The 25,281-nt window shown below is 38.5% G+C and overlaps 1 protein-coding gene and 1 long non-coding RNA gene across 50 annotated transcripts in view; one reads left to right on the forward strand and one right to left on the reverse strand.

The window, feature by feature from the left end:
* Nucleotides 1-25,281, reverse strand: part of CELF2 (CUGBP Elav-like family member 2) — a 620,126-nt gene that overhangs the window by 187,888 nt on the left and 406,957 nt on the right. For 46 of the 47 annotated variants that reach the window (XM_072653373.1, XM_072653356.1, XM_072653346.1 and 43 more), the window contains one exon: nucleotides 7,958-8,154. In XM_072653373.1, the coding sequence (XP_072509474.1) occupies nucleotides 7,958-8,154 (197 nt within the window). Of the gene's footprint in view, nucleotides 1-7,957; nucleotides 8,155-8,357; nucleotides 8,787-25,281 lie in introns of those variants that run through there. The other variant, XM_072653381.1, reaches the window with a different exon arrangement.
* LOC140533531 (uncharacterized) overlaps nucleotides 1-25,281 on the forward strand; it is a 55,312-nt gene that overhangs the window by 20,587 nt on the left and 9,444 nt on the right. For 2 of the 3 annotated variants that reach the window (XR_011976952.1, XR_011976955.1), the window contains one exon: nucleotides 3,346-3,951. The exons of the other annotated variant lie outside the window; for it this stretch is intronic. This is a non-coding gene — a long non-coding RNA (uncharacterized lncRNA). Of the gene's footprint in view, nucleotides 1-3,345; nucleotides 3,952-25,281 lie in introns of those variants that run through there. 3 annotated transcript variants of the gene reach the window in all.

Consider the following 25,281-nt stretch of genomic DNA (forward strand, 5'->3'; position numbering starts at 1 on the left):
CTTCCAGCTCTAAAGCTGCGATACTGGAAAATAACTGAAAATAGTTTGAGGAGCCCTGAAGTAACTTCTTCTTTTGACAGAGCTGTCAATAGACCAAAATGTAGTCTTCCAAATAGCTATGACAAATCAGGTCTGTCACTACAGTAGGAACCTTCAATCAGAACATCAAGTATTATTTAACTTTCCACAATTATCATTGATATATATAATGGTTATCACCATTATTTATAATAGTTATTACCACCATGTATAATGGGCAGGGTCTAAGGTCCAAAGTAAAATGATTCAAACTTTCATTTAAAACTATTTGCTTATTTACTATTACAAAGGAACTGATTTCTCTTGGCTCCTCAATAAAGTTATTTCAGTAAGTTCATTCTGACTCCACATGGTTCCTACTCATAATGAAGGGAGCTCTCCTGTGCACATGTGGTCCTGATATGGTTGTTGTTTAGTCTTTTTCCAGTCCAGTTCAACTCTTCATGACACCATTTGGGGTTTTCTTGGCAAAGATACTGGAGTGGTTTGTTATTTCCTTTTCCAGCTCATCTTACAAATGAGGAAACTGAGACAAACAGGGTAAAGTAACTGGTCTCTAGTCACACAACAAGTAAGCGTTTGAGGGTAGATTTGAACTCAGGAAGATAAGTTTTCCTAATTTTAAGTCCAGGGTTCTATCCACTGCACCATCTAGCTGCCCTTATGGTCCTGATAAAGGTCATTAAACTGTTCCAAAAGATGGGAAAATGAAATATAAACACAGTCTCCCTAAATTTTATGCCTGTCATTTTATCCCAGCAGTAAAAGGATGTCACAAGATGAATACCCCTTATATGCCACTGCAACAGATCTATGCAAATGGGAACATTCTAGGAGATTTGGAGAACAGACTATCATTTTCAAGACATACAGAACAGGAATCTATGCTCCCAACACCTCTACTACAGAAAGTACAACTAGTTTAGCCACTTAAATATCTGAGTTATCCTGTGTCTTACAGATTTGGAGATTATACTCCTTAAAATAATGATACCAAGTCTTCCTCACCCAATTATATGAATTTTCTGACAGTTTTAAGGAATAATGTAAATTTATTGTGAAAAATTAGATCTGATAAAGGAAAACAAGTCTCTCTCTCTCTCTCTCTCTCTCTCTCTCTCTCTCTCTCTCTCTCTCTCTCTCTCTCTCTCTCCTCTTCCTTCCTTTTCTCCTCCCATACCCAGTAAAAATCTTCTAAGAAAAACAGTCTTTTCTAACTATTCTGGCCTTAGGCAAAATTGTGAAATGAGTAAAGCCGGTCTTCGGTACCTTCCCACTTCCCATTTTAGTGTTTCTCACTCCACCTCTTGGACACCTACGACTTTTCTCCTTCTTGGGTGCTTAGCCTGCGTCCCGTTCCAAAAGGATCAATCTTGTGCTAAGATTTTAGCTGATAAGAGATTAAGATGTGAGATTTTTCATAGGGTATTTTATTTTGATAATAGACCCTCAAGAGAGAAAAGTTTCAAGACTGAAAGGAAATAATCTAGAGAACATGCTGAAGTCTCAATTTAGCAATATAACTAGATAATACTTCTTAGTCTGTTAATTTTGGGTACTGCTGCAGGGTAGGAAGATTCAGGTAATATTTCGGAGTGAGGAGAGGGGAGGTCTTCTTTAAGTCCCTCAAATAATTTAGGCCACTGTCTATCATAAGGTCAACTTAGATGACCTCATGATCTCAAAGCACTACTGCTTGGAGTTTATAGTCTACTGGGGTTGGGGGGGATGATATACCTAAAAACAGACATAATTCAAAATTACACTAAAGTACATGAGAACAAGACTGTGCTACATGAAGTCTGAGATATGAAAAAATGTCATCATTGTATAGGGAAGATCAAGAAAAATATCCTGAAAGAGGTGGCAGCATTGCAGCTGGGGAGAAATTCCAATCAGAGGGGCATTCCAAGCATCAGGAGCAACATGGCCACAAGCAAAAATGTGGGAAAGTGTGGGACCTTTATAAGGAATGGCAAGTGGTTCAGCTGAGTTGGTAGAGAGAGCAGCAGCCAATAGTGGAATGCCTTTAATGACAGGACTCAGAATTTGAACTTTACTCACTAGGTAAGAGGGAGCTATGAAAAGATTTTCAGAATAGGCCTGATTATTAAAGGAAGCACAAAGACTTAGTAGGGGTCTATTACAATCATCTAGGTGGGTGGCAATGAAGGGCTATGCTAGGGTGAACCATGTGGATACAAAGGGAAAAGAGGAGAAATAAGAGATTTCCTTCATAGGTCCCCAAGCATTGTATGAGCTACCGTCACAAAATAGTCCTACTTTGGTCGCTTAGTGAAAAATGAAAGAAAAAGCAATGAGTTGCTAGGTGGTAGTATACCACATACTGAACTAGCATGGTGCAAGAAGGAAAGCTGGTTTTCTAGCTGTTACAGATACACAATATGGATTTCATATATCTCTCTGTTCTTTAGGCTAATAAAAACAGCCCTCAAAGAAGCAGGTCAACATGGTCAATAAGTCACTAAATTGAGAGCATAAGTCCTTGGTCTTTTAAAATCACTTCTTTGTAAGTGATTTTAACTCAGTCCCTTAACCTCTGGCCCTCAGGGGGCCCATTTGTAAAATCAGAATTATAGTATCTGTCCCACAAACCATTCCTTTTAAGTTTCCTGGAATCCTAGAGAAGAAAATATAGAATTCTGATTAACTTAGAAAAGGGGGGGGGGGAGCGAATAGCATGAATGAATTATAGTGAAAAGACCAGGTCAATTAAGAAAGAGAAACAAATTATCCTGATGTGAGATAGCCTCTTATTACAAAAGAGAGAGAGAAATCAGAGGGGACTGCAGTATATGGGATCATTGATCTAACACTAGAAGGAATTGTTGTTCAGTTGATCCTCAGTCATGTCTGACTCTTCATGACCCAATTTGGGGTTTTCTTGATAAAGATATAGGAGTGGTTTGCCATTTCCTTCTCCAGGTCATTTTACAGATGAAGAAACTGAGGCAAACAAGGTTAGGCGACTTGTTCACAGAGCTAGTAATAAGTGTCTGAGGTCACATTTGAACTCCTGATTCCAGGCCACTGTGCCATCTAGTTGCCCCATGGAAGCCATCCAGTCCAATTCTCTTCATTTTATTGCTGAGGAATCTAAGACCCAAAAAAGTTTTATCTTGCCTAAGATCACAGGGGTAGTAGACACTGAAAATAGGATTTGAACCCAGGACCTCTCACTACAGAGCACTGCACTTTCTACAATTCTGTGCTAGAAGATCAATAAGAATTATATCCAATAACTTAGATCAATCAAACATTTACTAAACATCTTGATCTTTGTAGGTGTTGTGAGTGAAATGACATCATAAGGCAAGATCCCTGACTCTGAGGAACTTATAACCTGGCTGGGAAGAAAATACACATATGAATGAAGAGGATGATATTAGGGAATTTGACTTTTATTTCACAGACATGAGAATGGGGTATCTAAGAGACAGCTACAGAATCTCCTTTTATAGAAATCTTGGAGGAGGCAGATGGACAACTTTGTTTTGATTGGTCCAGATGAAGAACAGTCATGATTAAAGATGGAGATAAAGACTGGATGGCCTATCGAGTTATCTTTATGACAGAGAGGTGGAAACATGTAGGGACTTAAACACTTAAGAAATGTTTGAGCTACTGACTTTCTTTGACTTGGAGTCTTCAAATCCTCCTCCCTGATACTTAGGATCTGTGTGACCATGAGCACGTCATCATTTCTCTGAGTCTTAGTTCCTTCATCTGTAAAGTAGGGATAATAATAGCACCTATCTCACAGGGTTGCGGTGAGAAATGAATGAGAGCATGTATGTAAAGGACTTTGGAAACCATAAAGCATTATAGAACTATGAGGTGTTCTTATTGATTTACCATGAAACATCTCTAAAGAGTAGACTATCCATTTTCTCTCCCTCCACACTACTATTGAGTTTCTTTTGAAATCTGGTTTCCATTCATACTTATCTCCCCAAACTGCTCTTTGGAAGGTCATGATAAGCTCTTTCTATATTCAACAGTTTTCTTAGCCCTCATCTCCTTTGACATCTCAGCAGCATGATAGTACTGATTCATTCCTTGAAATTTATCATCCATGGACCCCATGACAACATGCTCTCATGCTTCTCCTACTGTTCTTATCTTTCTTGTCTGTTCTTTCTGCTTCTGCTCCCTAAAAGTGAGTTTCCCTTGGGGTTCTATCCTTGGTCGTCTTCTCTTGTCTCTCTACTCTCATGGATTCCTGTGGCTTCAACTATCAATACCCTAAAATATATCTCCTGTTCTGTTCTCATGTCTCTGCCAGGTGTCCTATGAACAATTCCAACTCCACATATCAAAACTGAAGCTATCTTCCTCTGCAAATGGGCCTCCCTCTGATGACTTTCATTTCTATTAATAATGCCACCATTCCACTAGTCAGTTGGGCTGAAAATTCAGTCATATCTGACTGGTCTCTTTCCCTTGCATATCATGTTCTGTTTATCTCTAAACCATCTCTGTATCTGTCTCCTTTTTGCTCTCATTTCTATCACCCTAGTCTAGTCCCTCATTACCATTAGGACTACCATAATGCCCTCCTAACCGATCTCCCCTCTATTTGTCTCTTACTCCTCCAACCTGTCATACATACTTTCAGTGTAATCTTCAACTACAGTGCTGAACATAGGCATACAAGATCTAAAGCATCAGAGGCCATCGAGGTCACCCCCTCATTTTACAGATCATGACACCAAGACCCAAAGGGATTAAATGACTTGCTCAATGTCACTTCTGAGCTCAGAAATCTTCAACTCTTTTTTTCTCATTGAATAAAGTTTTATCTTATTATCCTGACATTTTAGGCCCCCGTCCAATTTCCTCCTACCCATATTCCTCTTCACCCACTTTAAGCTCCAGCCAAATTAGACTATTCACCCTGGCAGTAAAGGTCCATTTACAATTCTACCTTTTGAATCTGGTTCCTGATGTTTCCACTGTCTATAATGATTCCCTCCTAAAATGTTTAAAGTTCATATAAAAGGAAAATCTCTTCCACAAACTCTCCTCTGATCATGCATTTCCTTTGTTCTTCCCTTTTCTCAACTTGGTCTCACATAGAAGTGATCTCCCCCTGCTCCCGAATCTCACACTGTGTTTGAATTTCTCACACAGAAAAAATTTTTAAAAATCATATTCATGCATATGTTTTAAATTTCATATTAGATCCTAAGTTCTCTGAAAGTATAGTTTATGCCCTATTCATCTCTACTAGGCAGAGGTCTGAAGCATACTGTTTAGGTACTCAATCATGGAAAGAATGGATACTCCTTCAATGTACCTTGAGGGTACCAATCTCTTATTTCCTTAGTTTCCAGCATATCTGAACCTGCTTGATAAGTAGTTGCACAGATGCACAAGGATCAATTTGTAAGGAATGTTGAGTCATTAGTACCACAGAACTAAGTAGTATCTAATAGTGATAACATGAGAGAAACTGGAATCCAGGAGATTCCATAATGACATTCCCTTTTCTCTTTTCATAGGCAGTATTTGCATAAGTAGTGTAATGAATTGACTCAAATTCATTACCTACAGTATTTAAACAACGCTTAGGTGTCATCAGCAAAATAGTCTCTCTCTTAGGTTCTGACATGAGTGCTAAGAAAATATAGTCATGTCCCTGAGCCTGGCATATTCACCTTTCTGTCTTCTGTGGGTCCTCTTCTCCTTTTAGAATATAAGCCATTGAGGGCAAGAACTTTCTCTTTTGCTTCTATTGGTATCTCTAGTACTTAGCATGGTGAGTCTCGAGTAATAGGCAACTTCCTTTTTCCTCTCTCCTTCTCTCCCTCCCTCTTCCCTTCCCTCTCTTCCTTTCCCAATATTCCACTAAAAAATCCAGGACCACTAGGGTCTATATTCTAAAGAACATGAATATCAAAGGAAAATAAGATGGAATCTGTATGTGTGTGTATACATACACACTCACAAACTCACATAGATGTATGCATATATGATTAAGGATAGTATCCCCTTAAAATTATTTAATAAGACAAATCAAACCAATATTGCTACAACTAAGATATAATAAAAATATTTCCTCACCTGAAGACTCATTTATTCTAAGTAGTCTCTGACATGAAACTTAGAGAACTTACCAGTGGGATGTGACCTATTCAGTTTTAAGAACTGAGTGAAATTATCTGTAACTTCTATCCCATGGTATTACTGCAAGTTGGATTACTGTATAACCTAAGCACCTAAGTATGAGAATTTAACAGAAAGTTTGATAGAGAACAGTGGCATTAATTGGCTTTTGGTGGGAGAATTCTTCTCACTTCTGTTTTGGTTAGATTGTAAACTTCTTGCAAATAGGGCCTGTTTCATTCTTTGTATTTGCATTTAGCATAGTGAGGCGCACATGCTAAAGTACATGATAAATGCTTGCTAAATGGCCGATTGGCAGAATCCAATCAAAAGGGTGAGTCTGTGAGCCAAGTTCTGAATTGGAAGAGATCAAGGTTATATCAGACCATGGATTTTATTTTAGCTCTAATTGGGCTTGGCGTTGGGGAGACATTTTGGAGCTACCATGGCTGAAGTTATCAACATGTACCATCCCAGACACATCTTCCTTTTGGTCCAAGTATTTAAACACAACAACAAACTAATCAGCAGCCTATGGGAATCAATAACAAAAAGGGGAATCACAAAGATAGGTAGGCAAGAGATGGGCCTTAATTTAACAAATAAATGTGATGAGTAACTTGCATAACAATATAAAAGCAAAATTTAGAGTACAAATGGAAGAAACAGAGAGTCTGAAATAATGAAGAGAAATTGAAGAAAAAAATTAAATAGAAAGACCAACATGCAAAGAAGATAGCTTTATCATTTACTAAGACCCTTTTATAATACTTTTACAAAATATTTGCCTGGTATACATATAGGACATAAAAAGGCAGCCCACTGGGCCTCAGTTACAGTCATCTACAAAATGGAGGCAAGAGTGTAGGCCCATCGAATTGTGGACCTAATCTCGCTGGAGATCATGGAACTGCTGCATTTTGGGAGATGTGTTAATTATTTTGGGCCACAGGGGTACTATAAATACAAATAGTTCCCTTAATAAATAGCTAGGCAGTCCCAAAGAATTAACGTACCTCCTAAAACTGAGTTGGTTTTTTTTTAGACTTTTATACATTAGTATTTTACTGTTTACAAGATGCTTTGAGATCTCCACAGTCACATGAGTATAAAATAAAATTGCACAGATGGTAAACTTAAAATAGGGATGGAAATAGTAAGATCATGAAATAAAGGTGGAGAAAAATTACCACTCAGAAAGGCAACTCTTAGACTAGTCTACGAGCTATAATGTAACCTCAAGAGAGAAATCAAGAATCTAGACATAAGGCACAATTTCTTGAATGTTGCCCCTGGAGGGATTCCAAGGTACCACTTTGTCTTCCTCCAGTTAGAGCAGGCTGGATTATTCCCACCTGGAAACTGGAGGTGGATGAGTGTGTAGTGGGGGAGGGGTGGGAAGGACAGATAAAGGTAGAGTGGAAAGTTGTGTTTGACACCTTATAATCCTGGGAAACAGTCTGTTCCTCCTGGCACAGCTCAATCCTCCTTGGATGGGAACATGGGGGGAAGAGGGGCGGGCTCTCATGAATGACCTTGGGCAGAGCCCAAGATTTCTCTGTGAGCCGAGACTAGAGCCTCTAACATGGCATGCTAAAAAGGAGAAGAGGAGACAGCTCAATAGGCGCTCTTTTCCCCCAGGGCTGCTAAATTGTTTAGCATCTTTCAAAAAAGAAAATTTAAAAAAAAGCCAGGCATCTCCAACACAAACCCCTAAGGAGATCGTAGGAACAAGCAGAGGCATCCTTAAAATAGAAAGCAAATCCACCAAAGGGACTGGATACTGTACCTTTACTTTGGGGAGGGTTCTGACTCCGGTCTCGGAGGACATTAATTTGATAGACAGCTCCGTAAGGCTCAAAAAGTTCTTTTAGCTCCTTCTCAGACCACGACCGGGGGATCTGTCCGACAAACATCTTAATGGCATCTGGGTCTGGTTGGTCTGAGTGATCCAAAGCGCCGTTCATCTTGTTAGCTGTACCGTTACTGTCAAGAAACCGAACCAGAAGGCAGAGTTAGGAGAGCATGGTTGAGGGACAGGAAGAAAGAAAAAAAAAAGAATCAAAAGCAGGGGGTGGGGTAGAGGACTGGGAAGGGAAGAAGAAGTGTGTGTGTGGGGGAACTGGGAGGAAAGTGCCTAATGAGTCGTATAAATTTCCCCAACTAAAACAAAGCAAGAGCACAATTACATGGTAGCTCCTGGGCGAAGGTTTGCACTGCGGGCTGCTGTTTAGTATCACCGCCTGAGCCAAGGGCTGAAAACGGCAAGCTATCAGCCAGGGTTTGCACATCTTGAAAGCCAAGGCTGAAGAAGAGACGGTTTTAAGTTAAGAGGAGGTCTTTTTGCATGGCTGCCATCAAGAGAACAGCTCTAAACGAGCCATGGGAGCCCAAGGGGGGGGGAGGAGAGGAGAAAGACGATGGGAGTTGAGCTGTCTTTCTGGTAGTATTTATTTTATTTTATTTTTGTAATAATAAAGTCCCACAAAAGAAAAAAAAAGGAAACACTTGGCAATCTGTCAGATGAGGAATGCAAGATGCTAGTGATGAATTTGCAGATTGTGTGAAGCATCCGCGGGTGCATCAAATTAGTGCATCTCTGCTCAGAATGGAAAACACTCCAACTATGCGGCTGGTGGCAGCTGATTGGCTGCCCAGGCTTTATAAAAAGGAATGGGAACGTGAAAGGGGTGGGAAGGGGGCTCTAGTTTAAAAAAGCGCATTGTTCATGGCGCTAGGGCACAAAGCACAATTCAGAAAGGCAAAGGCAATCTCAGAATTGCCTGCTTTGTGCAGGAAAAAAAAGGGGGGATCATTAAGCTTCAGAAAGTTGAGTTCCCTGTAAAGGGCACTGAATATTTCACATCTTCCACACTCCATAAATTGTTCCCTGTATCTGATTTCCAGATGTTGTACTTGAGTTCTAAACAATCACAAGTTTTTGTTGTTTTGTTTTGTTTAGAGGAGGTGGGATACTGGAGAGAAAAAATTCTACATTTTATCCTTAGGACATCCCATAAATGTTTGGGGGCGGGCAAAAGGACTAAGATACCAATTTTCCTAAATATCTTTTTTTTCAAAGCTCAAATTTTGAAAGTGCTGATGGGGGTTCAGAGCCTGAAATTCATGGCACCGTCAAGCAACTGAAAGTAATTTTCAGTTGTTTACTCTGATCATTCCTATTTAAGATGTGATCAGCAAAGAAAGCATGTGTTACACAGATCAGCACCTTCCCTCTCTTCTCCTTCAAATATAATCCCGAAGCCCACCTGTTCTCGGAAGCAGACAGCTGCTGAATTTAGCCCTGCTGTCTGTTTCACTCATTTGTAGTAGTACTGTGCTTAGTTTGGATTCTCAGGCTGTAAGATTTTCATGGCAGAAACCTGTCTTATTTGTATTTAAATACATGTAAGATACTGTAGGGCTCCCCTTTAAACACCCCAACCTCCATTACAAGGGGCAAAATGATCAGAAAAAATCTAAAACAATTATAAATGTTTATTTCAAAATTAAACATTTTAGACCATGTGGAATTTCACTTTTGCCTTTAGGTTATTATTTGATTTTCAAGGGAAAACATTCCCTAAATAAAATTAAGATTTGGTAAAAGTGTATTGAAGATCTGGTATTCTAGTAATGGAAGATGCTAAAAGATTTGGGTTCAAATGTAGCTTTACTTAGTGACTGTGTGACTTTGGAAAAACCACTCAATTTCTCCGGGCTTCCATTTCCTCATTTTCAGATGAGAGGACCAGGTTAATTTAAGGATTCTTAGTCTAGGGTCCATGGATCTCTTGGAAGTCTGTGGAGAGATTTTCAAAGGTCCATGCACTCAGATGGAAGATATCTTTATTTTTACTAACTTCTAACTAAAATGTAATATTTCCTTCAATTATGAATTTAAAAACAATTTTAAAAGAAACATTATTCTAAGAAGTTTTCACTTAGGTTTCTCATGGCAAACTGGATCCATGACACAAAAAAGGTTAAGAAATCAGGATTAAATGATGTTTAAGAGCCTTTCCTCTTTACACCATAAGATTCCATGCTTCCCTGCATCCTACAAATTACGAGTAACTACAAAGAAACTGTTTTGGGGAAAGAGAAATTTTAAAATTTATATAAAAATGAAAAAAATTCTCACCAGATCCAACATTTAACTTTTTCTTCTTCTCCTGTCTCTCCTTTTTATTATTTCCCTCTACGGTTTCTTTAAGATAATTCTGTTTTCACTATAATTTCAGAAGATTTATCACTTGCTTTGACCATTCTTGGCTTTTCAAAAAGGAAATAATGTATAAAATACAAACTACAAAATCTTTCAATGGTTTGAATAAAATGTTATGTTTATACTAAAACTTTAATATTTTTCTTTGCTTATCAGCTTACCCTGTTTTCAACAAATTCTTTGAGAATTTAATGAACATTTTAAGAAAGTTGAAATTGTGGCTTCAGTTTCATGTGTGTGTGGAAAGCACACAAAACCCCTCAGCAAGACAGTTTCAACATGTCTGTAGCAGCGTTGAAAGTGAGGCAAGACTTATTTCTGGGACAGGAAAAGCCTTGTGGTTACCACAGTTGACAATAGCCCATCAAAAAAGGGGAAGACTTTGCCCCAGTTCTCAGCTTCTACAGAAAGCGAGGACGGCCTTACAACTTCTTTTCTCAGAGTATGATTAAAACTGACCACCTCAGAGAGGCAGAAACTGACTGCTGCCTGTTTCAGTGATGTTTGAATGTTGTTATCACTTCTATGGTTTGTATCTAAATTTCAGATTCTAAAGCCAGTGGCCTCCATTGTCTAATAGATCCCTTTTTCACTTTCTCAAAAGGTACAGAACTCACACAGAAGTTGCAAAATTGTAGGAGGGGAACAAAAACAAGTTGGTTAAGCTTCAGAATTTCCATTTATGTTTGTAAATTTTATGAGGGCTGGGGACAATTTCTAAGGGATATGAGCCAAGGCAAAGCCTAAAAGAAACCAACTGAATGTTTGGCCATGTCACCACAATTCAACAAGACTGGGCCTGGGTTCTAATCCTTGATTTGTCATTAACTAGCTAAATGGGATTTAGGGAAGTCCCTGTACTTCTCCTCCTTGGGTCTCGGTTTCCTTACCAATAAAATGAGTTGGCTGGACTAGATGAGGACCAAGATTTTAATCCTTTAGGACCTAATAGGTAGGATATTATGCAACTGTCAGCCCCTTCCTCATCCATCTCAAACAATTTTCAGTTGTTCCCTAAATCAAAATACAACTCTGACCATAGTTTCCAAGATTTCTGATAAAATGTAAACTTCTTGAGAGCATGGATTTCATTCTGTTCTTAGTGGAGAGCTGGCTTCAAAGCCAGGAAGACTTAGGTTCAGATCCTGCCTATGACTTATTCTGGCTATATATATATATATATATATATATATATATATATATATATATATATATATATATATATATCTGAGTAAATCACTCAACTTTTCAGTGCTCTAGGCAAATCTCTAAAATTGAGTTGTAGAGAAGGTGCCAACTTGCATTGGTAGAGGGAATTTCCTCGTCCAGAAGTTCTCTTCAACAATGTAATCACAGATTTAGTCCCCATCCCTAGCATGTATGTCCCCAGGACCTAGCACATACTAGGCACTTAATAGAAGCTTGTTGATTGATCCTTTACCACTGGGTCTTCACTACATTCCTGATACCCTCCCCCTGTTCCTACTCCTTCCTGATAGTTTTATAATAATCAGATTATAAGGAAATTATCCTGAATGTCTTTCACCTATGCTTCTTTCTCCTTCTAATGCCAAACTTTAGTCTGGGTGTGTGCCCAGTTCTAGTGGAGACTAACAGACATCTTGCTTCTTGTCTCTGTCAGTTGCAACACTTCTGAGCATGCCCAATTAAGGCATGTTCCATGTAGTAGAGCGAGGAAGACAAATTAGTCCACTTGCACATAAAGCTGAGGAGGCTATCTCATCATAAACATATGACAACTTGAATTCTTGACTACAGATTGGAAGATGAGACTGTATTATTGCCCATTTCTACCACCTCACGACCTCTTAAAATCCAATTCGGTGAATCTGCTTTGCATGATAGTTAACTTGCCATACCCTTTTCTAAACTGTAAGGTTTCTTTTTTAAGTAGCAGGATCTCACAGGGACCTGGAGATGCATCTATGCTTTTCTGTTCCCATTTTCCAAAGAACACAATGGGTTTCTTAGGGTAGATTTTGTTTACATTTTGCCAAGGATCAACTGGTATTCCCATGGGATCCCTTTGAGGCTGATAATCATACAGATATAGAAACTGAGAGAGTTTAAATCACTGTTCCGGAGAGCTCCAAAGCATGTCACTGTCACTTGCCAGTGCAGGAAGTATAGAAATTCAGAAACAAAAAGAGAACTTTATTCCGTTATGCACAGACATTGGCTTGGGTATTTTCTCACTTGATTTTGGTTGAATGTAGAAGAAAGTAAATAACAATTATAAATTCAGAAGTCCAGTTCTATGTCTGTCTATCTGGTTGGCTTGTGTCACAGGGCTAGTCACTCACTTCCATGCTTTTGTATGTCTCATGGATATAACTGAGACATTTCAAGAACTGGTTAGGAGGGAATGGATTCCAGGCATGAGAGATAATCTCTTCCTACTATGCAATTTTGATTCTAAGAAGTATAGTTTAGATGAAATGATTCATTCATGCCAGAATTTGGGTGATTTGTCAAGCTGCATGGGCCCCACAATGTAACTCTTTCTCTGTGTACAATTTAGTCCATCGGGTCACAGGTGACCCAGTCCACAGGCTTAAAAGATGACAGGGTGTCCTCTACATTGTGGAGAACTGCTCAAGGGCATATAAGAACTGCTATAAGTGTGTGGGAGGGGTGAGCTATTTATGTTTGTGGTCAGAGCATCTCTTTCAGTTTGTGCAAATGTTCTTTCTAATAACCTGATCACTGTCCCGTCCTTTCATTTAGCTGACAGGCCAGTTTCTCAGTAGAGACCAGAATAATTTTTTAATATCACTTATGTTTATATGATAGCATCTAAAGAAACTGTTTTTGTTTGGTTGTCATAGAAACTTTTTGCAGATTAAGCTACATAAGGGAAAAGCATAAAGAAATCTGGTGAAAGGCTTGGATGGTTGCTGACAGCTAATAGGGTGGGGACTGCAATTATGAATATTAACACATCCTCCACTGTTCCTCCTTCTTAATGTTCCTGTTTGTTTAAGAACAGGATTAAACTATTAGGATTCGACTTGGAGGCACCAGCAAAATTCCCTTCTTTTTTCTCAAAGGGTTACTGACTGCTGCATTAAGAAGCCCAGTTGTAGTCTGAGAATTGGTGGGGATCCCCCTCCTTAGAGATTTTCTAGCAGAGGATGGGTAATCACTTGTCTGGAACGTTATTGTGGAGATTTCCTTTTGTGCATGAGTTGAACAAGATGGCCACTCAGGTCCTTTCCAACTCTATCTTCCAAATGTTGCTAATATTCCCAGTCTGTATTAGCAGAAGTCAACGTAGCTCAGTGAACACAACAACCATGTTGGGGAATATGGATTGCATTCCTAGCTACATGATTGAATGAATTTACTGAGTGTTCCGAGGCACATTATTTATCTTTTTTGTGCTCAATTCTCAGATTGGTTAAAAAAAAAAATGAAAAAAAAAAAAACCAAAGTAGACAATTAATCATAAATGTTACAAAGTCTCACAGTTGGAAAGGACTTTAGAGGCTGTCTAATCTATCTCATACCTGAACAGGAAATCGTATCCGAACTAGTGGTCATCTAAGCCTTTCTCTGAAGACCTTAAAAGATGGGGAACTCACTGGCTCTTAAGGTACTCCATTTCACATTTGGAAAGCTCTAATTGTTAGTCAGTCTTCCCTTATATCAAGTCTAAACTTGCCTTTTTGTGATTTCTGTCACTCCTGGTTTTGCCCCATGGGGCCAAGGAGAACTAGTATACCCTCTCTTTCACATATTCAAATATTTGAACACAGCTTTCATTTCTTGCCCGATACCATAGTCTTTTCTTCTCTAAGATACACACCTATAGTTCTTTCAAACAAAGCTCACATGGCACAAGACCAAGGCCCTATATCTTCTGGGTTCCCTTCCTCTGGAAACTTTCAAGCTTATCCAAGCATTTCCAAATTATGATGCCCAGACCTGAATAAAACAATCCAGATTTGGTCTGACCAGGATAAAGCACAGTGAGACTATTACTTTCCTATTCTTGGACACTATGCTTTTTCTAGCACAGACTCAAAAGGATTTGCTTATAGTTCCTAGAAAATTAAAGGAAGGAATAGAACTTGAGACCTGACTCACTCCAAATTTCTAAATCATTCTTTCACGTATTAACCAAACATATTTACCAAGTTCTAAATTGATACTATACAAAAGAAGAATACTAAATGTCCCTTTTCTTTAAAAAGCTTATTAACTACTTCTAAGTCAAGCATAATATCTTTTGATTTAAGCTAGGCTCATAATTTGCTATCCAAACTTCAAATCCAACATATTGTAAATTGTATTTCCTCCCCAAATCCTATAACAAAAATCTCTTAAATTGATGAACATTTAGCAACATCTTCAACATTTAATGAAGCAAGATTTTCCAACAGATCCACTGTGGTTTTGGTGATAACCTTCTGAGAGACTATCTTTTGACAACAGGCTGAGAAAACTAGGTTCTTATACTATCTGAACTACTGAGTAATTGTTTCTTTGGTCAAGTTAATTCATCAATTCCCTTACTTGTAAGAAAGAGAAAACAATTCTTTTCCTATTTCCTTGTGGGGTAGGTTTAGAGTACATCGTCATTAAAATTTTACTCAGGTAATACCAATAGGCATTACAATTAGGTACAGTTAGACAAATTTTGTTTATTAAACACCTGTCACTGTCAGGCATTGTGCTAAGCAGTGGTGATGCAAAGAAGGGCAAAAGACAAACAATCCCTGCTCTTGAGGAGGGAGACAAGAAAATACACACACTCACACATAACATTGTTAAATTTAAGGTAATTGGGGAGAGCACTAGCAGATCCTTCTAGCAGATAAGCTCTTCTCTAGAAGATGACTCAATGGAATCTAAAGAGGTTTGAAGGAAGTTAATGGTCAATTTTCTCAAATGGCCAAACTATAACTAAAAATAACTAACCTCTTAGAGGATTTAATTGCATGCCTGAAAAGTTGTTTGAGCTACTCTGGTACAATATTTCAAGCTTTCTGCAATGTGCTCCATTGTAATCCCTGCTTGTAAGAAGTGTACACTCTGAGACAGCAGCAAGAATACTTTTATATTGTATATTGTATCTTCTGCACCTGCAACTCTGGTCTTCCTGATTCCTGGGCTACTAGGTGGCACAGTGGAGACAGTGCTGGAGGGCCTGGAGTCAGGAAGACTCATCTTCCTGAGTTCAAATCTGGCCTCAGACATTTACTAGTTGTGTGATGCTGGGCAAGTCACTTAATCCTGTTTGCCTCAGTTTCCTCAACTGTAAAAGGACTGAACAACAGCTTCTTGAGTCCAGGCCCAGCCCTCTCCGTGCACTGCACCACCTAGTTTCCCCATAATACTACAACATGTGTTTTCACAAGAGGTGAATGGCTGAGGTGATCCAAATCCATTTCTAGTTCTTTCTCGGCCCAAGCAGGGAGGTTAAAAGATTTCTGCCAATTCACACAGCATGTAGCAGTGGATCCAGTGTCCAACATATTTTACTAGGCCATACTTCCTGCAGTCAATTTTTGGTGAGAGGCTTTTAAAGAATAAACTCTGTGTCAAAGTGACAGTAAGCCAGAGAAAACTCTGGGCCCCTACTATTCCACTCTAAGATGTTTAAAGAAATGATCAAAAGCAGTGAAAAGGTTATTTTTCCCCCAGCTTAGAGTTAAAGAAACTATTCCCCGACAGTATCATTCTTCCATAAAAGATGCTTGTGTTGGGAGACCTCGTGATTGCTGGTCAGCCACATAGCATGCAGTTTAAGAAGCAGCACCCCCCTCCAGAGGACAGAATGGGGACAAGCTAGAACAGATGTGATAATTCTGCCATGATGTAAAAGCTGCCTTGGTTGAGGCATACCTGGTTAATTTACCTCCCTGGTGAGAGGAACCCATGAAGATCTTTTAATAAATGTTCTTCAGGAAGGCATTGCAGAGCCTTGGAATGAGCCCTGAACTAAGTGAAGAGACCAGAGTTTGAGGTTCAGCTCTGCGTCTAACCAAGAGAGTGGCCTTAAAGAAGTCATAAAATCTCTCCAGGGTTCCATTTCTTCATGTTGTTCCAATTGAAAGGTGCCATTTCTGGCTCTATTAACTTACGGATGTACTTTTTAAGGTCCACCTCTCTTGCTGTAATCCTATCTCTTCTCTGGGATCCTGCTCCCATAACTATCCCCTTCTCTAATTTCTTTACTCTTTCCCTGACTGTGGACACCTTTTTTTCTCCTTCATTCAAATCTCCCTGTTGTGGAGATAATGTTCCACTGACTGTACCTCCCCTTGTAACCACCATCTACTCCCTAAGTGTTATTTCCCCATCAGGATGTAAGCAACTTGAGGGCAGGACTGTTCACTTTGGTGTTTGTATTCCTAGGACTTAGTGTAGTGCCTGACGTAAAATAAATATTCAATAAATGCTTTCTTCATTCATTCATTCATTCATTCATTCTAAAACAATGCCCACTACTTCCTCTCTACTTATTTCCCACCCAATTCCTTATGATATCCTCTACAAGTCATCATTCGACTACAGTTTCTCAAACAGAGATTAACAGTGATTGCTTCCTAACCCAACCTAACAGCCTATATAATTCTCATTCCTCTTGACTTGTAATGAAGTCTTTGGCATAACAGAAGCTTAGAGTCAGGAGAGACATCAATGACCACTACACAGTAATCAAAACATGCTGGACAATTGAGATTGCCCAGTTTCTTGGGGAAGGGACCTCTCAGTGTCAGGGGAGATAACCACTATCTCCAGCTCCAATTGTTGAGGCAACTCTACTTCTCAGTAGCTTTGTGACTAAATCTTCTCTACATCACTAGATTTGTCTCTTGCCTTGTAGGCAGACTTCCATGACAGGGCTACTCTGGATCTCTTTTCCAAAAAGTCTTAAATCATGATATTTAGAGGTAGATGGGGTCCTAGAGGTCATTTATTGTCATTGCTTTTTAAAGATGAGGAAACTGAACTCAGGAAGGCAAAGAGACTACTTTAGTCCTTTATAGAATCTATCTTTTTTTTGTTGTCCAGACTTGCAATATTCCCCAGGACTGACCTTGGCCTTCTGTATTTTTCACTTTTACTACTTCTGTACCTCATAAAACCCATCACAACACATAGGATGTAATCGATTAACAACTATTATTTTGACTAAGTTGTTTTTGCCTTCTCCTTTTCTTTCTTCTTGAATCCAAAAGTCCCCAAACTTCCTCCTTCAAGATGTCTCTCCTATTTATATTTTCACTATTTTATTTGCACCGCTTCAATCTCCAATATCATTCTATTGGGTCTCCCTGCCTTTCACTTAAGTCATTTTGTCTTCACAAAGACTTCTGAAACTTCTCTGACTCTCCAATGAACTCTTTCACGTCTTCCTAGAATACTGATTACCTACATCCCCCAGCTTTGGCACTTGATCATTTATTACCTATGCTATTTTGTCTTTGTGTACATATTGTCTTGTCATTACTGTAAACTGCCTAAAAAGTTGGGACAGTATCTTAGATGTCTCTTATATTCTTGTACAGGGATGGACATATGGAAGATGCTCAACTAAAAGAACTTGTTGACTCTCAATCATTCTCAGTTAGATGAAATGCTCACAAGTTTCCCTTTTGATGCCACCTAACAATAACTGGCATTTATATAACGATTTAAGGTGAAGTGTTCAGCATCTCATTTGCACTTCATACCTATCCTTGTATGCAGTCATTCCAGTTGTTACTGAAGAAAACAGTCTCAGAAAAAGCTAAGTGACTGGCCATGTGGTCTGAGAGTCAGTAAAGTGTGAGAGCGGGATTAGATCACAGGTCTTTCCTGATCTGGGTGTCAAACGCAAATAGAACCACATCCCTGCAGCCTCATATTCACTCAGAAAACCACAAATTATCATTATGTCTTTTTAACTGAATCTTAATTTATTTTGTTCTGCATTTCCCAGTTATTATAATTTTAATACAATTCAGGCCACACAAAGAGTCTGGCCAGCTTCTTGTCCTTAAGTTTGATACCTCTGTATACCACACAATCAGTTAATCAATAAGTATTAACTGAATTATAAAGTGAGGAATGTTACTCATGCCTGAGTATATGCAGAATACGGGTAGAATGGGAGAAGATGTACAGGAAATAGAACACACATGCTACCTTTCAGTTTGGGACATGACCAATGTTGGAGTTTGTGTTGTGAGATTATATTTACTATACATAATTACTATTCTGGGTTTTTTTAATAGTGCGATTGAGAGGCTGTGGGAAGGAGACATTGTCAATGCTCATAAAAATGAACTAAATTTTAAAATAGAAAAAGATGCATGCTACCTTCCAGTCAAAGATGACTAAGTTGTGTTTTATTAGCTTTTCCTTTTAGCAGAAGCAGAACCTGGAACACATATCCACTCATCTTTGGACTCTTCACTCTCCCTCACCCATCATATCCAAAAAGTTGCCAAATCTTGTGCCCTTTCTTTCCGCTCAAAGGAACACTTTTCAAATTCAGATTCTTAGCACTTCCTACCTAGACAACCACAACAGCTTAACTGGTCTCTCTGCCTCAAGTCTCTCTCCTCTCCAATCTCTCTCCCAAACAGCTGCATAAAGCATAGGTCAGATGTCACTCCCCTTGCTCCATAAGCTCTGATGGCTCTCTGATACCTTGAAAAGAAAATATCAACTTCTCTTTCTGGTTTTTAAAGCCATTCATGGTCTGGTTTCAACCCTTCCAATGGTCCATTACTTCCCTTGTACTATACATTAAAGTCAAACTGTCCCTGAATATGATGCTACTGCACAGGCAGCCTCCTTACCCTCATATCTAGAATGTCCTCTTTCCTCTCCTATGCCTCTTGGAATCCCCTTAGTGTTGTTCAGTCATTTTGTCGTGTCTAACTCTTTGTGACCCTGTGTCCCATAGCATGTCAATGCTGGCTATGGGGTTTTCTTGGCAGAGATACTGAGGCAGTTTGCCATTTCCTTTTCCAGTAGATTAAGGCAAACAGGTTAACTGACTTGCTCAGGGTCACACACCTAGGAAGTGCCTGTGGCTGGATTCAAACTCAGGTCTTCCTGACTCCAGACCCACTGTTCTTTTCACGGATCCACCTAATTGCCTTCTTTGGAATCCCTAGCTCTCATCAAAGTGAAGCTTAAGCATCACCTCCTACATGATTCTTTGCCCAAACAGGACTCTTCTCTACCTCCCTTTGCAACATGCCTTCATAGCTTACCTGTTCTTTACTTCGTATTTCCTTATATGTGTATGCCTTGTTTCCCCTCAATAAAATGTAAGTATTTTCAGGGCATGAATATTTGTATCCATCCCCAACAGAATGCCAGACACATAGTAGGAGTTTGATAAATGTGTATTGATTGACGCGTGACACCAAAAATCAAGAAGGAGGCCTTAGTTTACAGTTGGTGTTTGTAGTTTATAATTTTACCCCTAGGGTCAACCTTTCTGATATCTTGTCTGGTTTTCAGTCAATAACAAATTCTCTATAATTTAGACCCAGACAGTCTTTGCATCAGTCAATTCTTGATTATTTGCGCATGTATTGATGACACTGTTGATTATTTGCAGCAAAATGTGATTCTGGGTCAGCTTATTATCACCTGTCCCATTTCTGGCCCATCATCTCTGGCTCTCTATCAACTGACATGTGACCAGGGAATGCAAACTAATGTTAAGGTCAGTCTAAGAAAACCAGCAAGTTCTTTGGGCCTTAAGGACCTCAGTGTAATAAAAATAATATTCATTATAGGATTTGCTTAGTATTATTACTGAGTCATCAAGAAAAAAATAAAACTAAATTATGCTCGGCAATCATCACCAGAAGCCTAACCACCAGGTGATAATTTTTTCAGACAAGGTGATTCTTAAGGGTTTCAATTTGAGCTAGTGAAAGCAGTGCAAGAACAAGATAAAATCATCACCTTTCAGAATAATAAATTCAATTATATTTACCATACTCCGTTTCAGGAGAGAGGGTATGGTCCAACAGGGACTGAGATAGGGCTTGGACCCAAGGTTTCATTACTATAGGGAACTCCCAGATGAGGTAATGCCTTCTATCACTGTGGGTCAACACCTCTTCTGCATTTTAATCTTAAAAAGTAGCCCAAATCACTGATGTCAGACTCAAATAGAAACAAAGACATCAATCTGTATATTAGAATCCCTGCTGCTCATGTATTGACTTAATGTAACATTTCTACGTTTTGTCATATTTTTATTTAATATAATTTAATAAAATTAAACATTTCCCAGTTATATTTTAATCTCTTTTAGACTGCACTCAGGAACACTTAAGGGATAAGTGACTTGTTGGGGGATCATGCTACTAATGTGGGGCAGAGGAAGATCTTAAATCCAGGTTTTCCTGGCTTTGAGTCTGCCTCTTCATCCACTCCACCATGCTTCCTCACTGAATATATTATACAAAGATTTCCAATCAAAGCAATTAATTGTTAAAAGTGTTAGTTCCAAAATCCTAGCTCAACTTGATTATCCAAAATAGATCTTTCCTCTATGGTAAGGGATAGCTGAGGATATAAAGAAACATATCAAAAATTCAGTAGAATATATCTAATAATTGACTACTGGTTGGTAACTTTGGAGAGTTCACCAGAATTTTCAACATTCTCTATTCAACTAAGTTTGTCCATCAGTATTTTAATTTAAAAAAAAAATCAAGATAAAATGAGATGTCACAAATCAAAATGAATACTCTAATACTTTTAATTCAAGATCTCAGGCAATATGGTTATTTTGATGTTGGGGTGGTGTGGAAAGAATGGTGAGCCCTAAAATGCAGAAAATAAGATAGCAAATTAAGTTGTTTTGTGATCATAATATGAATTTTCCAGCTGCTCTATAGTCACACACACACACACACACACACACACACACACACACACACACACACACACACACAAAAGGAATATGAAGTTCTACAGGAACAGACCCTAATGACAGCCTCCTACAAACACTAGATTATTCCTAATTCAATGTTCACAAGTCTTAACAGCAAAGCAAATTTGTAAAAAAAAAAAAAAAAAATTGCAAGAACACAACCATCTCTTAGGTCAAATAATTATTGCCAGGCTGGTTTTGGAACATTTTACACACATATTGTCTCCTGCATGAATACAATTATCAGCTCATCATTCATACTTTTACTTAAGAGATTCAAAACATAAGTGTTCTATGGGACAAAATCATATGCCAACATGGCAAAACCAATGTGTGATTTTCCTGTGTCATTTTTTAACTGATTTCTTCTCCTCCCTACCCCCAATTAACAAGCATTTCTTTCCCTCTCCCTTCCTCTTCCCCTACTAGAAAAATAAAGACAAAGCCATTATAATAAATATGCATAGTCAAGCAAAACAAATTTCCATGTTGGCCATGCATGTCCCATTGTGTATATTGAGTCCATCCTCTCTTTATCAGGAGAGAGATAACATTCTTCAGCATCAGTACTTTGGATTCATGATTGGTCATTTCATTAATGTGGTTTAAAAATCCTTAAATTATTTCCAAAAAGGGAATCAAAACCAAATAAACATTTTGAAACTAAAGTTCATGGAACTAAGTACTCTTAGTAAATCATCAATTTCAGTTACCATCGAAAATCATCAACATTAAAACAGGCTTTGACATTCAACTTGCTTACTTTTCAAAGAACACTATCAGACAACTCCTCCAAACAAATAAGAACAAAAATAGGCTCATGTACTAAATTATAATGGTTGTTAGTCTAAGAGCCCGAATATCATTATATCAAAAATCTCCCTTAGCTGATTTTTTAAAGCCATTTCTTCATTTTTTGACACTACATCTGGCACACTGAATACAGATGATCGTTTGTTTATATATCTGTCTAACTGCCTTTCCCAAACACAGCCAGATGGAGCCTTTCAGAATCAAATTAATTTCAGATTAATTCACTCTGGACCCACTCCAGTTTCATGACTCTATGCTTTGAGGCACCATCCAAATTGATTTAGAGTCATGAACTTAAAAGAGCACAGGTCCTTACGTATAAAGGGAAAAGTAGTAGTATAAGGATGTAGTTGCCAAAAAAAAAAAAAAAAAATCTCCTCTGCTTCCACAGGCTCCAAGTTCAAGGACTGATCAACATTTTATGTCATAGTTGACCCAAGAGAATTTCCTTCTTTATCCAAATAGAATCATGGTGAATTTTGTATTTAGTCTTCCATAAGGTCTTGAGATGACTCCAATAAAAATTAGGGATGTAATTCCAAATACTAGAATCAAAGATATTATGGCAAATTTGCCATATAAGCAGTTAGTCAATATAGGGTGACAAGGAATGGATAAGAAACCCAGGAAAGGGGTCAGCTTCTCACTAGTGGTAGCTATCGAAGGGACTATACACAAATACAGCCAGGCTTTGCATGCTGTCAATCTCAGTGGATGCCTTTATTATCTCACTTGTTTCAATTGCAATTTGGGTTTCCATGGAGACACAACAGTCAGCTCTAGAAAATTACAAGATAAATGTCAGGCAGTGATAACGGTGTTAATGAAGCTTCATTGACAAGCAGCTCTGTGCTTCAAATAATAAGCTTATTTCTATTAGCATATGTATAACCTGTCAAAAACTGCAAGAGAATATTAAAGATTAAATGGCCACCGACCTATATTTTGAAAAGAAAGGGAAAAGGGGGGAAGGCAATCAATTAGTAAACATTGATTAAGCACCTACTATATGCTAAGCACTGTGCTGACTGCTGGGGATGCAAAAAGAGGCATAAGAGAGTCCTTGCCCTCAAGGAACTTAAAATCTAACAGGCAAACAAATATTTCCAAGGCAGACTATACAGAGGATATCCTAAATAGGAAATAATTAACAGAGGGAAGGCACTGGAATTGAGTGGTTGGGGAAGGCTTTCTGTAGAAGATGAGATCTTAGTTGGGATTTAAAGGAAGCCAGGGAGGTTAGCAGTCAGAGAGGAGAAAGCAGAGTGTTTCAAACATGGGGGATAGTCCGAGAAAATGCCCGGACCTAAAAGATGAAGTGTCTTGTTTGTAGGATAACCAGGAGGCCAGTGTCACTGGATTGATGATTATGTGTTGGGCAGTAAGGTGTAAAAAGACTGAAAAGGTAGGAGGGACTAGGTTATGAAGGGCACAGAATTTTGTATTTGATCTGGGAAGCAGATGGGATTCCTTGGAGTTTATTGTCAGGGGGAGGGTGTTTGGGGGAGTGAGTAACATGATCAAGCCTGTGTTTTAGGAAAATCGCTTTAGTGGCTGAATGGAGAAATGGACTAGAATAGGGACAGATTTGAGGGAGACAGACTAGCTATCAGGAGAGAGAAAGGAGTTAAAGAAAAGAGAGGATAAGGAGAGAGCAGAGACAGACCCCTTTAGACCCACAGAAATATGATGAAAAACTAACACTTCTAAATTAATAATAATGAGGAGGAGGAGGACGGCAGCCAATTTTTCTGTTGTTTAGTCATTTTCAGTCATGTCTGACTCTTTGTGATCTCGTTTGGGGTTGTCTTGGCAGAGATACTGGAGATGTTTGGCATTTATATAGTGCTTATTACGTGCCAGGCCCTACTTTAAGCATTTTACATTATCTCATTTGATCCTTACCACAACCCTGGGGGCTAGGTGCTATTATTATCCCCATTTTACAGATGAGGAAACTGAGACTGAAGTTAAGTTAAGCCCAGGATAGCTTAGCTAGTAGGTGTCTGAGGCCAAACTTGAACTCAAGTTTTCCCTACTCCAGGCCTGGAACTCTCTGTCTATTACATGACCTTTGTCTAAATGAAACTTCTGGGTTTCTATTTGGAAAACGAAGCAACAGTTCTAAAATATTAACAGAACTGTACTGAGATGAATTGTTACTCCATAACTGAATTCAAATCATATTTATGCTAGATGTGAGACACTAATACCGTTTTTTCTCCTTTTAGCACACAGATGTATACAGAACTTACTTTCTTATAATGTGTTTCTGTTTCTTGAAATTAGACCCAGCATTATCTAAGTCTGGCTAGAAAAAATCACCAATTTCAAAGCAATAAATACTAGTAGACAAGCTTCATCATTCACTTATCTAAGTGAATTCTTTCTTCTCATCCCCACTCCCCAGTCTTTTCAGATTTGCAGGTCATATTCTGTCAGATCTTTCTGTCTTCATATCTCACTCTATACCGCCCCTTATGAACTCGTTACAAGCTATTTTTATTATAGTGATGGGGTGCATGCGTCACTTCTACAAAATTCTAAGTTTCATGAATGTAGGAACTTGTATCACTCGGATTAATTAGAAGAGTGTACTTTTCAGCACAGAAAGCACATAATAAATTTTTGTAGAATTGAATTGGTAGACCTTTATCAAATAGTCATATATATATTTTTCTTTCTTAAATTAATTTTTTTCAGTTTTCTACAATCACTTCCATAAATCTTAGATTTTTCCACCTCCCTCCTACCTCCCCAAGACAGTGTGCAATCTTATATGGGTTCTATACATACATTCTTACTAAATACATTTTCACTTTAGTCATATTGCATGGAAGAATTAAAATGAATGGAAGAAACCATGAGAAAAACAAAAACAAAAAAAACCACAAAAGAAAATAGTCTGTTTCATTCTGTGATTCAATTGCATAGTTCTTTCTCTGGATGTGGAAGGCATTTTGCCTCAAAGAGTCCACTGGGAACTTTTTAGGTCCTTGCATTGCTGTGAAGGGCTAAGTCTACCAGAAAAATTCCTTGCACATTGTGGTTGTTACTGTGTACAAAGTTCTCCTGGTTCTGCTCCTTTCACTCAGCATCAGTTCATCTAAGTCCTTCTAGGCCTCTCTGAAGTCTTCCTGTTCATCAT

Source organism: Notamacropus eugenii, chromosome 3 (assembly GCF_028372415.1).
Source record: "Notamacropus eugenii isolate mMacEug1 chromosome 3, mMacEug1.pri_v2, whole genome shotgun sequence".
NCBI lineage: Eukaryota > Metazoa > Chordata > Mammalia > Diprotodontia > Macropodidae > Notamacropus > Notamacropus eugenii.